The sequence below is a fragment of the Brassica napus genome, chromosome C3, assembly GCF_020379485.1.
Source record: "Brassica napus cultivar Da-Ae chromosome C3, Da-Ae, whole genome shotgun sequence".
In the NCBI taxonomy this organism is placed as follows: domain Eukaryota; kingdom Viridiplantae; phylum Streptophyta; class Magnoliopsida; order Brassicales; family Brassicaceae; genus Brassica; species Brassica napus.
Genome location: NC_063446.1, coordinates 24,743,575 through 24,759,154, shown reverse-complemented (window position 1 = coordinate 24,759,154; position 15,580 = coordinate 24,743,575). Strand labels below are relative to the sequence as shown.

The following is a 15,580-nucleotide window of genomic DNA, read 5'->3' as shown; positions in this document are numbered from 1 at the left end:
GAATCAAATTGTTTAGCCATGATAAGCCCATTAGTAAATTTTTCACGTTATGGGCCGAGTTAACTTCTCCATCTCCCCGATATTCATCGATTTATTTATTTATTTATATATATACACATGGAAAATTTTTACTTATACACTTTTTTGGGTACCACTAATTAAGTATACCACCAATCAAGAGACATTTTCACAAATACCACATTCATTAATGTGTAAAAGACTATACTACCCTCACTTAATTTCAACACAACTTCTCTCTCTCCGTTGAGATCCATTATCTCTCTCATCCGTCGAAATCCATCGCCTCTCTCCAACGAGATCCGTCGTCTCTCTCAAGCAGCCGGCGGCAGAAGGATTTCAGAGAACCGATATTCAAAAGCTCCAAAATTCTCGCGATGGCGGTGCTCGCGACGGCAACGAGATAAGTTCTTCTCTCTCATGTGTCACGACGTCTCTCTGTAAAGATCATCCGGTGATGACGAGTTCGAGATCATCTCTCTCAGGCGACAAGAGCAATCACACTACACAATTCAAAATGTCGGCTCCTCTTCCAAATTCTCAACAAGTATGTTTCCAATTTGGGTATTTTTTGTTTGTTCCAAGTTATTTTTTATTTTCTTCTTTTTATTATCAAAAAATGAAAGATGGTTAGTTCAGAAATTGTCATTTCCCTAATTAGATTTAAGAGAAAGAGTATCGATAGCCAATATTGAGTTTTCAAAAAATTGTAACCCTTTATAAATCTAGGGTTAAGTAATTTTAAGATGTGTGAACTCGAGAAGTTTTGCTTGTATTATCCTATATTATCTGTAAGATTGTTGTTGAAATACATGAACATTAAACTGTTGCTTATATTATCCTATATCACCAGCCCTGTTCAATAGATCATGAAGCCATGGCAAACATGAAGACTGAGTTTATGGCTTTATGGGATAGATTTTCTACTGATTGTAAGTTGAATCCTTCACCTTTCAGCCCACTCTAGTGCAGTCTATAGCATGCTCTACTTGGATACAGTAGTTTTTAAATGACTATAATGGTTGCTTTGTAGCGAATGCGAGGGTGATGGTACTTGCTGCAACAAACAGACCATCAGAGCTTGATGAAGCAATAATGAGGCGTCTTCCTCAAGCCTTTGAGATTGGAATGCCTGAACGTAAGGAGAGAGCTGAGATATTGAAAGTGACGCTGAAAGGAGAGAGGGTGGAGCCCTATATTGACTGCGAAGGCTACACCGGATCAGACATCTTTGAGCTCTGCAAGAAAGCAACGTACTTCCCAATCAGAGAAATCCTAGAGGAAGAGAGAAAATGGAGACCATGTCCTCTAAATTTCATATGAAAATGTTCAATGCTGTTGCATTCACCAAATTTGCAAGTGTTGATGTTGTGAGTTGCTATCATTTTTGTTTGTCAGATACCTAGGCCATTGTCACAGTTGGATTTGGAGAAAGTTCTTGCTACGTCGAAGAAGACGCAAGTTGCAGCAGGCGAGTAATGTGGATTGAGATGGTCAAGGGAACCAGATGAGGTGGAAGCAGCTATAAGTGGAATCTCGAAGTTACTGGTCTCTCAGTTCATTAACCTTCATCAGTCTGGTTCTCAGGATAAAACTATTCATGTATGTTTATAAAGGTTTATAAAACCAGTCATATGGATATATGAAATAGTTTTGTATATGAATCATTTATAAGAGTTTATAAAACCATTTATGAACCATTTATAAATTTTTTAAGAGCTTATAAAACCATTTATGAACCATTTATAAATTTTTTAAGAGTTTATAAAACCTTGTATCAACCATCTACAAAGTTTATAAAACACATATAAATATTTATATAACTATTTATAAAGGCTTATAAAACTATTTAAAAGAGTCGATATTTAGATCATGTTAAATGTAACTGCCAAAGCAAAGATAAACATAACAACTTGCATTTTTCTCTGAAACCACAAGATATTCACCAAATTAACCAACTTTCCACCATTTCTTTGCTAATTAAAGAACATCATTCTTTTACAGTTTCTTTTATAAGGCCTTGTAAAAAGGTATAATTGAGCATTGAGATGATTGAGCATTGAGAGATACTTGGGGTTTCTGAACTTGATCGGTGTGCGTCCAATGTCGTTGTGTCCAGAGAAATAGTAGCTTTGCATATCAGAGTCTTGAAGCTGCTTGAGGACGGGGACATAAGAAGCGTTAAGCCATTAGAAACCCTCAAACTTCTGAACCTCAACAGTGACTCCTCTGAGGTTGTCCATGTTCATAGCAAACCATGACTTCATCGCATTAGTGACAAGATGGAAGATGAATTTCTCAGGGGCCTTGGTGTTGAGAGTAGTGGAGTTAACCACAACCGAAATAGCAACAATGTTATCAGAAAACACACATATTTAAAAATATATTATTAAAGTATAATTCATTTATAAGAGTTTATAAAATCAGTCTATAAGGCTTTATAAGGATTATAAATAATTTATAAATATTTATAAATCATTTATGAAGATTTAGAAATCATTTATAAACCTTTATCAATAATAAATCAGTTTATAAACTCTTATAAATCAATTTATAAAATGTTATGTGTATATAAACTGGTATTTCCTTTGTAAAAATTTAAAAGGTATAGTGTATAATTTATAAACTCTTATAAAAATATACCCATCAATAACAGTTTATAATTATTTATAAGTCTTTATAAATTGGTTAAAATAAATGATTTCCCGTCGTGATCGTTGTTGTCGTCCCCGTCGAGATCCGTCATCATCTCCGTCGATATCCATCGTCACTCTCTCTCTCTCTCTCACACAGCCAGTGAGAAGAGATTACGAGAATCACGATTAAAACCTCAAAGATGTTGACTCCTCTCCACGGTTCATACTGGTATGTTTCTAATTTGTGTATTTTTTTGTTTGATTCAAGTAATTTTTTGGATTTGTTCTTTCTGTTATCGAAGAAAATCTATGAAGGTAGGTTTTGAACATGTCGATCTAAGGGAAAGAGTTTCGATAGTAAACATTGAATTTTCGAAAAATTATAAACCTTTATAAATCTGGGTTCAAGTAATTTTAGGATTTTCGTTCCTCTGTTATCCAAAAAAAAATAAGGCTGATTTAGACTTGTCATTTGAATAGTTCTGGTTAGGAGAAATATTTTCGGATAGTGAACATTGCATTTTAAAGAATTATAACCTCTTATAAATCTGGGTTTTAGGATATTGTCGATAGTACAACTCAATGCAATACAAGGTTTTATAAATAAAGGTTGTAAACAAGAGTTGATCATATATGTCTATAAAAAACATATAAATGTGTGAATTTGAGAATATATTCTTTGTAAGGCTGTTATCGAAATACATGAACATTATGATTGGATAAGGTATCTTTAGACCATGATTAAAAGTTAACATCATCTTTTTATTTCGTCTTGCAGTTAGATAGCAATAAATTTTGCACATCTTTGAGATTGCCTCTGAGGATTTATGAAGCTGGAACAGAACCAGTAGACAATCCAAAAGTGATTATCCAATCGGTGTCTTTGTCAATAATATGAAGTGTTTTATAAAAGATTATAAATGTAGTTTTATAGGGGTTTATAAAATTATAAATTAGAGATTGGTAGAGACTTATAAAACATTGTTTATTCTTTGTTACATCTTGTGGTTAATACAGTGTTTGGATTCCCTGAGGAATACAAACATTTCGTGAACCCAACACCTCCTGATCTTGATAACATGGATCTTGACAGTTCAACAAGGATATAAAATGAAGAAAAGCTAATGGGAACAAGGATTTGTGAATTTACATTTTGCAACATATGATATAAGGCAATAACACATGAAAGAAGATAAAAATGAAGAGCAAAGGAAAGATGAAGAGCAAATAAGAGTTTATAAAACAATTTGTAAAGTTTATAATCTATTTATAAAGGTTTATAAATTATTTGTAAAAGTATCTAATCCATTTATAAAGGTTTATAAAACAATTAATAAAGTCTATAAACCATTTATAACTGATTATAAAAATGTTATGAAAGTTTATAAACAATTTATAAGGGATATGCATACAATTTATAAGGTTTATTGGTTTACGAATCACTTAGAAAGTCTATTAAATCATTTATAAGAGGCTATAACAATTTATAAATACTTATAAAAACAATTTGTAAGAGTTTGTAAAATAATCTTTATAAGGATATATAAATAATTAATAAGTGTTTATAAATCATTTATAAAATTTTATTAAAAACAATTTATAAATTTTATAAACCTGTTATAAAGGTTTACAAATTATTTGTAAGTCTATAAACCATCTATAAAGACTTATAAAACAATTTATAAAGTATATAAAATATTTATAAATGTTTATTACAAAAATTATAAAAGTTTATAAATCATTTATAAGGAGTATGTATATAATTTATAAGGTTTATAGAGTATACATGTTTAGAAATCAATTGGAGATCTTAAATCAATTATAAGAGTCTATAACCATTTAGAAACGCTTAATAAACAAGATATAAGAGTTAATAAAACAAATTTCTAGGGTTTATAAAGGTATGTAAATAATTTATAAGAGCTTATTAAATATTTATAAAAACAATTTATATGAATATGTTCTAAACAACCGGCTTCGTCAACTCTTTAATGTTGTTCAATTTAGTCTTAGAATGTGTGTGAGTTTCTCTCGACAACATTAATCACGCAGTTATTTACTAAAAGTTAAATTTGTTCCAATTTTTTAGACCTTTATAAAATATAAATCTGGATTTCAGGATATTATCAAAAGTACAACTCGACGATTTATAAGTCTTTGGGAAATACCCTAGGATAGCAATAAAAAAGTTTATGTCACAAATATAGACCCTAAGGATCAAAATGACCAAAATGTTTTATTAAAGAGGTAAATATACAATTATACCCCTAGGATTAACTAATCCAAATCTTATGGTTTAGAGTTGAGGGGTGGGGCTTTGGGATTGAGATTTAAAATTTTATAAAATAAAAATTTTAAAATTGTTTCAAAAAGTATTTTCGAATTACGAAAAAAAAATTGAAAAAAAAATTAAAAAAAATTCGAAAAAAAATTTATAAAAAAAAATTAATAAAAAAATTCGAATTTGAAAACATAAAATCTAAAACTTTTTTTTTATATTAAGACATTTTACCTATTAAATGAAATATTATGGTCATTTTTCTCCTTGTTATTTTTGTGATCAAAACTTGAAAATGGTCTATTTAGGAGAATTGTCCTAAGTCTTTATAAAAAAAATTTTAAACAAGAGTTCAAATAATTTTAGGATTTGCTTCCTTTTGTTTTCCAAAAAGCAAATAAGGCTTAGTTGGACTTGTTATTTGAATAATTCTGGTTAAGATTAAGATTTTCGGATAGTGAACACTGCATTTTTACAGAATTATAATTCCTTATAAATCTGGATTTCAGGATATTGTTAAATGTAAAACTCGACGATTTATAAGTCTTTATAAAGAAGTTTTTAAACAAGAGTTGATCGCATATGTCTGTAAAAAACATATAAATGTGTGAACTTGTGAAGTCTTGTGAGGAATGCTAGGCAGAATAAGTATAAGGAACTCAAAAATGATTTATAAATGTTTATAAACTGATTTATAATGGCTTACAAGTTAATTTTTCTAAAGTCTCTCAAAAAGACAATCAACACAAAAAGGCATATCTGGTGAAAGAGCCACGTCCTTCAGCAAGGGATATATTGCCTCAACCCTCTCTGTAGACTGTACAGAGACCATGCTTGATCAGAATCAAACATGCTCATTTCAAGGTTTAGTTTTATAAATACTACTACTTACCTTAACTCATGTGGATGGAGAAGAGAATGTGAGAAGCACCATGATCTCGAATGAAGGAAGTGGAATCAGTGGCTCGCCCTCCCTAAGAGCTCCATCTACAAGTATGGTCCGAGCCCTTGGACGCGACAGCATCCTAATTAAGAGATGTCTGGAGAAGATGAGAGAGAAGAATGTATTAAGAAGCTAACTCTGCAACTTTTATAAAGCGTTATAAATATGTAAATTTTTGATCGCACAAACCACGTTCTTGTTCAAAGTCCTTCTTGCTTCTTCAAACAGCTCACCAACCTCGTCGATCTTCAAAATCTGAACGCAAGCCAATCACATATTATTCCTACGCATCAGCACTCATTTCCAAAAACAAGATTCAAAAATAATATGCTTTCCTAACTCAACAAACGCATGCTCCATCTCCACTGCTTCTTTAGATATTATACACAAAACAAGACATAAAAAATGATTCTTATAAAGTACCAAACAGAACGTTACATTACCAAAACACCACCTTCCACCTCATATATTGCACATACTAAACCTTGCTAGTTAAACTACAAATAGTAGCATTGTATTACTTCAACAAAGTGAGGTACTTGATATGCATATCACCACACATATTCTCCACAACATCCTTTAAATCCAAAAGCTCACATCACACCTTTGTAATTCCCTGCAATATTACCAGATCAACCAAGAGAAGAAGTAATCATGGAATAATCTTACTCTTAGGTTAGTAATTAAATATATGTTAAGCTATATGTCTTTTGATTGCTAACAAATCAACAATAAAATTCGAAAGGACCCAATTTATAAGGTCTTATGAATTTGAGATTTGAAAACTTCATGAGAAAAATTTTGTCTTCCTTTCCAGAAACAGATCGATTTTGATAAACCAAGCTACAATTACAGAAATAGACGAAAATCACCATCTATTATCCTCTTACCTTTGTTTGTTAGCGTTTCTTAGACGTAGGGAAAGAGATCGTCTTGTTTGTCTGAGCTTGTAGAGTCTGTCAGCTTTGTCGGAGAACTCGTCATCGTTAGATCTCGCCGGAAAACTCGTCGTCAGATCTCGTCGGAAACTCTTCAGCGTTCGTAAATCTTACCGGGAACTCATCTTGTTCGTTTGAACTCATCAGCGTCGTCGGATCTCGCCATACAACTAGTCAGAAATTTTGTCGGAGAACTCCTCAGCGCCGGAGAACTCGTCAACATCGTCTGATTCGTCAGATTTGATCACTGGTATCGTTCATTTTGGATCTGAGATTTGAAAAAAGTCTTGGAGAAGAAAAGAATAGTTTAGGTTTAATTAGTTAGGGGTATAATGTTATTTTGCCTATTAAAATTTTAATGGTAAAGTTAGTTAAGGTAAAAATGAAATAGGGTACAAGGAAAATGATATTTTTGGCAAATCCGCTATACACATTTAATATCTAAAACATTTTATTTTTACGTCATAAATCTAAGTTTCGAGTGAAAGGTGATTTATTAATTAACAACTATACTGATTGATGGGAAAAAAACTTATAGTTAAAAAATGTAAACCGACAAACATGAATATTGTTTGAATGCAAATAGAACCGTCAATACAAGTTGTAAAATTGTTTTATGTTATAACTAGGTGATACGGGCTTAATCGCCTTACAAATATTTATTAGTTTAATTTTTAATAATTCAAAAACCAGCATAATAATTTATTATTTATGTTTTCAAAAAATTAAATATAATATATATATATATATGACAAAAATCTAATTAAATATATATGTTTGATTAAAATTTATTAAGGATAACATTGACTTTAACTACTTAATTTATTATAATTGTTTTATATTTTATTTCTAAATTTTATAATTGAAAAATATGTTTTAAGATAACAACACAATATATATGAATTATCTTTTTTTTTAAAGTTAATATTATTAATAAAAATTTGTTTTTGATTATATAATTAATAATATATAAAATTCATTAAGGGTAGTATAGATGTTAACCGCTCTAACTTTCAATGTGGGAGTTCTGTTGCTAAAAATTACTTCGCAAATAATAGTATAGATTACATCATTTATTTTTCAAAAAAAATAATTCCCATAATTTTATAAATATTTTCTAAGAACATTTATTTATTTGAATTGGAATTCTAGTTTCTAAAACCAAATCAAACTTAAAAGGAAAAAAACTAAACCAAACGTAACAAAAACGTTTTACTAGTCTGATTTTCTTTTGTAAAACCGAACTGAAACAAATTATAAACCGGATTTTTGATCGCTAGAACAAATTATAAACCGGATTTTTGATCGCTAGATGAGACATTTTTTTTTTGCAACCTTACATGCATGTCTCCATAAATAGAAAACAGAGCAAGTCAAAAAGGTCGTGCTTAATTCTCTCATTATGTATTACACATAATCATCAGTTCTATTTTTAGTTACGCGGAATTTGTGGTTTTCAAACTCTTTCGCTACTCTATAAAACGAACTCTTGACTCATCAGAGCAAACCAGAAAAAAAAACGAAAAAAGGTATAAAGAGAAAATAAACGATAAATAAGAAAATAAAAAATATCAATAAATTTAAGAGAGTAAAAAAATGGTGGGTTTGCGTCGAGCAAAGACACTACTTTTTGTAGTACTAGTGGTTATGGCCACAACAATAGCAAATGGGGCTAAAATGCTCAAAGAAAACGATAAAGACGAACCATCCAAAGGAAGCGGTGAAACAATTGATGTTAAAGCATCAGGAGCCAAAGGAGACGGCATAACCGATGACAGTAAGGTTCGTAACATATCTTATATTGGTTTTTTTTTTTGCTTAAATATTTTATCTTATATTGTTATACGTCTGATTTACTCTATTAAAATATAGTCTTATTTTTATCTACCGTTAAAAAAGTTTTCAGACCAATCTTAACAATAGTTTGTTAAATATTATATATTTAAATAATAAATACATTTATTTGAAAGAAATATACATTTGGTTTACATAATCTTAGGTATATATATATTATATTGTATACATATCTACATAAGTTTTTGCATCTAAATATATACATAATATTTTGGGATCGCGTATTTTATTTGAAACAGAAAATATTATAAGAATATAAGAATAGTAGAACATATGAAAATTTTAAAAATAGGCTATGAAAACTATTATTGTAACAAAAAGTAAAAAATCACCTATATTTTAGTTATATTATATATAATATTATTTTTTAATAAATTCAGTTACATTACTATTAGTTTAAATTTTGTAATAAAAATGAAAACATTATCCGCGTGGATGTGCGGATTAAAATCTAGTTTCTGTTATAATTTGGTTTTAAGTAAGAATATGGTGTGGAACAAATGTTATGTAGGCATTTGCGGATGCATGGAAAAAAGCATGTGAATCAAAATCACCAAGCAAGATTAAAGTGCGAAAGGGTAAGTATTTGGTAAAGACCTTAGAGTTCAAGGGTCCATGCAAAAGTGCCGTCACTTTCGAAATGGATGGCCATATAATGGCTCCTTCTAAGGCCACTCCTGGTAAACCTCATTGCGGATGGATTAATTTCGAAAAACTCGAGAATTTCAATTTGAACGGGCATGGAGCCATTTTTGATGGTCAAGGCGCCCACGCTTGGAAGATCAATGACTGTGCTAAAACTGGGAAATGCAACACTCTCCCGATCGTAAGAACTTTCAATTCGACATAAATATAAAATCATATTTTTATGAGAAAATATATAGAAGAGAAAACATGTTTTTATTCCAAAATAACAGAAAACATGACAGAAAAAATCTAATACATAAATTAAAAGTTAAAGAAAATTGTTTTATATTTAGATTTAATTTTAGTGATTAAAGTTTAATAGTTATAGGATGAAATTAGGATGATGGTCTAGGGTTTGAAACAATTTAGTCATTTTATCATTTAATTAATAGTATTTTCGGGATGTTTTGCAGGCGATTTTGTCATAATTTTTTGTGTTATCTTAAAGATTTATCTAATTTTTCAGAAAATATAATTGACTAACTAGGTAAATATTCATCGGTAACAGAACATCCGGATCACAGGTCTCACAAACTCGAAAATTAAAGGCATAAAATCAACAAACAGCAAACTTTTCCACATGAACATTATCAACTGTAAGAACTTAACGCTTGAGGATATTGGTATCGATGCACCTCCAGAGAGTCTTAACACCGATGGTATCCATATTGGAAGGTCTAATGGCGTCAGATTAGTACGTGCAAAGATTAAAACCGGAGATGACTGCATTTCCATAGGAGATGGTACTGAAAATTTTCTTGTCGAGAACGTAGAATGTGGACCAGGACATGGTATTGCCATCGGAAGTCTTGGAAAGTACCCTAATGAGCAACCAGTGAGAGGAGTCACCATTAGGAGAAGCCTCATCAAGAACACTGATAACGGTGTCCGCATCAAGACATGGCCTGGATCTCCCCCTGGTATCGTCTCCAACATTCTTTTCCAGGATATCACAATGGACAATGTTAGCTTACCTATTCTCATAGACCAAGTGTATTGCCCTCATGGCCACTGCAAGAAAGGGGTATGTAACCAAATCAAAGTATTTACAATATTTGAAAATACATTCTCATAATCTTGTGCTTTCAATTAAAATCATTTAGGAGTGCAGGGACCATGTACTTTTTATACTACTTTAGATTGATGATATTCACTTTTCGACGTGAGGTATTATAACCAGAAATGTTATGAGAGGGAATGTTTCTATACGAAACTCAAATTTTGACACATCACACATATATATATATATTTTGGTGTGGTTGATAATACTGAACAAGCTTTTAAATCATATATGCGCAGGGACCATCGAAAGTGAAGTTGTCGGACATCACCTACAGGGACATTAAGGGCACATCAGCGTCAAAGGTGGCTGTGAAACTACTTTGCAGCCCAGGAGTGCCTTGCACTAATATTACTCTCTCTAACATAGACTTCGTATACACTGGTAAAAAGGGACCAGCTGTTTCGGCATGTTCTGACATCAAGCCTAAACTCAAAGGAAAGATGGAACCACCTGCTTGCACTGAAAAAGCTAAACCGGATTCTTAAAGTTAAAGTCGCTTGTCCACCATTGCACCCATCCAGTCTGGTTAAGACGCTTTGGTCAGGGTGCGATGAAAAAGTTTAGAAATATGTCTTGTTTTTTTTTACCTTTAAATGATATGGATATCTAATAGAGATAATAGTCCCTTCAAGTTTGGAATTCATTAGCTGAAAGAGTGACACAATATTGGGTAGATAATTTTTGTGTAATTAGCAATAATAATATAATTGAAATTTAAAGATTATTATAAGTATTCTCTATATTTATTTATATTTCCCAAACATTCATAATCTATTATGCAATAACACAAATACATACATGATTTTCAATAATAATATCCATGAAGTAGAGATAAGTTTTTGTTATTATAATTGGTAAGAGAAATTGTATGCAAACAAATAAAGAAGGCAATTCATTAACAAATACCTAATAATGATCTCAGATTCGTTTAACGTTATATTTGTCTTTAAATCAAAACACCTGCAGAGACAGTATACATAATTTAGAGAAAGTTTTTTCAAGGTTTTAATCCAATTAAACATAATGATGTTTTGATAGTCCTTAAAAAGTATTTTCACGTTTTCAAGATAAGAGAATAACTTTGAAATTTTTTAATTCTTGTGTAGGCTCACGTTGACATAGTACCTCCAAAGATTTTACACATCGACAACATAAAAAAACACACACTTGTATATATATATATATAGAGATGTTTTTAATATTGTGTCCCCGATTAAAAACTTTTCAAAATCCGCCTCTGCTTCTCTGTGAGCTATATACATTATAGCCTTCATATGTTGGTTTACGATAAATCCGTCCAACCGCATGTTTCAAACATAATGTTTCTTCTTCACTCATGTCAATTTCATAAGTTGGCTAACAATTAACCTGAAAAATGTACGTATCATAAAAATGCTATAAACGTGCACGAGTAGAACAAGTCTTTCGCCTAATAATAAACCGCTAGTTTCTCAAAATTAAATTAGCCTAGTAATTCCTTGACAATTGGCCAAACAATCTAAAAAACGAGACGTAGAGAGAAAAATGGGTTAAACATATCTCCATTAAGGCCACTATATAAAGCAGCAGAGGCATAGCTAAACTCTCATAAAACAAAAAAAAAACAATAAAACAATAAAAATAAATAAAAACAAAAATGGGTTCATATTTAGGAATTTATACAATTTTGGTTCTATGTTTGCTGGGATATTCAGCCAATGCTGAGGTGTTCACCGTTGGTGGTCCTCCAGGTTCTGATATTACTGCGGTTAGTATCTATACTATTTTCTAATTATTTCATCCAGAGAAATCTATAAACCGTTTTTTTTTTTGGCTAACGTACTCGTTGGGGTTTTGTTGCAGGCTCTTCTTAAAGCGTTCACATCAGCATGCCAAGCCCCTGCACCGAGCCAGGTTTTGATCCCAAAAGGTGACTTCAAGCTTGGTGAGATCGCTATGACTGGTCCATGCAAATCTCCAGTGGAGTTCACCCTTCAAGGCAATGTCAAAGCTGACGGTGGCTCAACGCAGGGAAAGGATAGGTGGGTCGTCTTCGAAAAAATCAATGGGTTTAAGCTGAACGGAGGTGGAACATTTGACGGTGAAGGCAATGCAGCGTGGAAGGCCAATAACTGCCACAAGACTTTTGAGTGCAAAAAACTTCCCATCGTAAGTGTTTTTGTTTTAATAAGATATAGACACGTATTTTCAAAAAAAAAAATATATATATATATATATACATGCTTTAAGTGGTTTTAAATAAGAAGATATATAATTCATTGATGATCAATTTAATATATATATGGTGCTATTCTTTTGTTGCAGAGTGTAAGGTTTGATTTTGTGGATAACGCTGAGATAAAAGACGTAACCTCGTTAGATGCCAAAAATTTCCACTTCAACGTTATCAGCGGCAAGAACATGACCTTCGATAACATCAAGATCATCGCTCCAGCTGAAAGCCCCAACACTGACGGTATCCATTTGGGAAGATGTGAGGGAGTCAAGATCCTCAACACTAAGATCTCCACAGGAGATGACTGCATCTCCGTGGGAGATGGGATGAAGAATCTCCTCATTGAAAAAGTTGTGTGCGGTCCTGGACACGGAATCAGTGTCGGAAGCCTTGGAAGATACGGATGGGAGCAAGATGTCAACGACATTAAGGTTATAAACTGCACCCTCGAAGGAACTGACAACGGGCTGAGGATCAAGACATGGCCATCTGCGGCTTGCACCACCACCGCTGCCGGTATTCATTTTGAGAATATCATCCTTAACAAAGTTAGCAACCCAATCCTCATCGACCAGGAGTACTGCCCTTGGAACCAATGCAACAAGAGCGTAAGTATTTTTTATTAGATTCTATGTCTTGCCACTATCACCGGATTCTATGAAAATGGATAAATTGGTTCAGCACACAAATTATTCTGATGTTTTCTAGATCTTTAGCATTCACCATTTTGGTAGAGGTTACATATGGAGTTCTATATATGATTCTGATTCCCAAAGTTTTTATTATTTGCAGAAACCATCAACAATTAAGCTGGTGGACATTACCTTCAGGAATATTAGAGGAACATCAGGGAACAAGGACGCAGTGAAACTATTGTGCAGCAAGGGACATCCATGTGAGAACGTTGAGATTGGAGACATTAACATTGAGTACACAGGAGCTGATGGTCCACCCACTTTTGAGTGCACAAACGTCACACCTAAGCTTGTGGGAACTCAAAACCCAAAGGCTTGTGTTGGACCTGTGGTCAAGGCACCTGGCCAAGCGTAAAATGTTGAAGCTGATCAACACATCTAGGGCTTTCACATCCAATTTTGTTTTTCCTTCTTTCTAACCCTTTTTCCTTTGAAAAGTCTCACATAAGGGAGACTTTATGAAAACTGTAAATGAAAAAATGTTTCTATTCGATGCCAACACATATTATGTCTGTGTGTGCATAGTGATGTAATAAAACTAAAAGATTTATATATCTTTTCTGCATGTGATTGGTCTTTTTAAGAAATTTAAAATGCTAAAAATTACTTAAAACCTTAAAATTAACTAGCAATTAATGGGTTGATCTATGTGACCAGGGCGGAGCCAATTGGGAAGAGATGGGGTCAGCTGACCTCGCTACTTTTCTAAAAGTATTTGTTTTTATTTTTAAAAAATGTAAAATATTTGTTTTTACTTAAGAAAAATTATATATATATTTTTTTGATGACTCTGGTATCCGGAGCTTCGAGAGGATCTGAGTAGCGCCAATGACCGTCCACCGGAGCTTAGCCGGAGAGCCCGCCGAAGTATCCATGAAAGCTGGTGATCACTCCGTGTAAATCCCGCCAGCGACTGTAAGAAAAATTATATTGACCCCACCAAAAATGAAAATTTATCTCCATTAAATTTGTTTTGATCCCAATACAAAATGTTTCTGGCTCTGCTATGTGACTATATATGTCTAACTTTAGTTTGTGGTTGTTCATCGATGAATATGTGAAAAGTTACCTAGTGATTTTAAAAAGTATGAGAAAGAATAGAGAAGAATTCTGATTTAAGATTTTTTTAAATAACTTGCTTAGAACTCTTAATAACACTTATTAAAAAATGATACAATTATTAAAAATGTAATTATACAAATAATTATGAAATTTTTTTTTCGAGAAACTTTAACAGTTTCTCAACAAAATAGCTGCTCTAGTGGTCTCATCTCACTTTTATTGTCAGATATTCTTCAGACGTCTTATCGAGATACTTGCTATTCTAGTTATTATCGTAGGTAGTATTAGATTTGAATTAAACAGCCGAATTAATTTTGAGTCCTGCTGATTTCGGATTAGACAAATTAAAACTTGAAATTGGAACGGTAACGTTTTGTGTTGAAGTTGGAGCTCTAATAGCTAATAGTATTCATGTCAAATTAAATTTAAGAACTTCTTAACATTTTACCCCAAAAAAAAAATTAAGAACATTCTTGTTTCTCCAACACTATGTAGGATAAACGACACCAAGGTATACAATACATATATATATATATATATATATATATATAAATGGTAATCCTGGAAAGAGAATATGAAAGTCTCGGTGGCCACGCACGAAATCTGGTGTAGTGCGAATTCGAATTCGGGTCCTTTGGAGATCCACGCACTACAAGAAAACAACATGGATACTGAGGGAAAAAATCGTCGGAATTTCGTCGGAATAACGTTATTCCGACGAAATTCCGACGAAACAAGTCGTCGGAAATAATTCCTCGGAATTTCTTCTTTCCTCGGAATTCCGTCGGAAATATCCGACGGAATTCCGAGGAAACACATTTCCGAGGAAATTCCGAGGAGCACCAGTTTGTCGGAATATCTCCCTCGGTATATTCCGAGGAACCTGTCCCTCGGTATAGCCCGAACGTTTTTTAAAAAACGCATCGATCGATCAAGTAAAAAATATAATTAATTTCCTCGGAATGTAAAAAATATTAATTTTTTTAAAAAGATAAAATTTCTGAAATTTAAATTCGAAAATATGAAATTAAAAGCAAAATTGAAATCATATTAATTAATATTCAAAGTTTCACAAATAAAAATAAAACATTCCGAGTTTGTGGAAAAAAAAAAAACTACGGGTCTGGCACGTCCGGGAACACCTCGTTCGGGTACATCCTCTGCATCATCTCCATCATTTGCTGGTTCAGC

At 32.3% G+C, this 15,580-nt stretch overlaps 2 protein-coding genes across 2 annotated transcripts; both read left to right on the top strand.

Moving 5' to 3' along the window:
- The first annotated feature begins 8,390 nt into the window (after positions 1 to 8,390).
- LOC111203984 (exopolygalacturonase clone GBGA483-like) lies at positions 8,391 to 11,186 on the top strand. Its single transcript, XM_048750160.1, has 4 exons — positions 8,391 to 8,595; positions 9,179 to 9,493; positions 9,863 to 10,378; positions 10,654 to 11,186. The coding sequence occupies exons 1-4, from the start codon at positions 8,410 to 8,412 to the stop codon at positions 10,900 to 10,902; spliced, it is 1,266 nt and encodes a 421-aa protein (XP_048606117.1). The 5' UTR covers positions 8,391 to 8,409; the 3' UTR covers positions 10,903 to 11,186.
- Positions 11,187 to 12,002: 816 nt separating this feature from the next.
- On the top strand, positions 12,003 to 13,892 carry LOC106388994 (polygalacturonase-like). The gene is made up of 4 exons (XM_013829177.2): positions 12,003 to 12,164; positions 12,260 to 12,565; positions 12,722 to 13,240; positions 13,425 to 13,892. The coding sequence occupies exons 1-4, from the start codon at positions 12,054 to 12,056 to the stop codon at positions 13,680 to 13,682; spliced, it is 1,194 nt and encodes a 397-aa protein (XP_013684631.2). The 5' UTR covers positions 12,003 to 12,053; the 3' UTR covers positions 13,683 to 13,892.
- Positions 13,893 to 15,580: the final 1,688 nt, after the last annotated feature.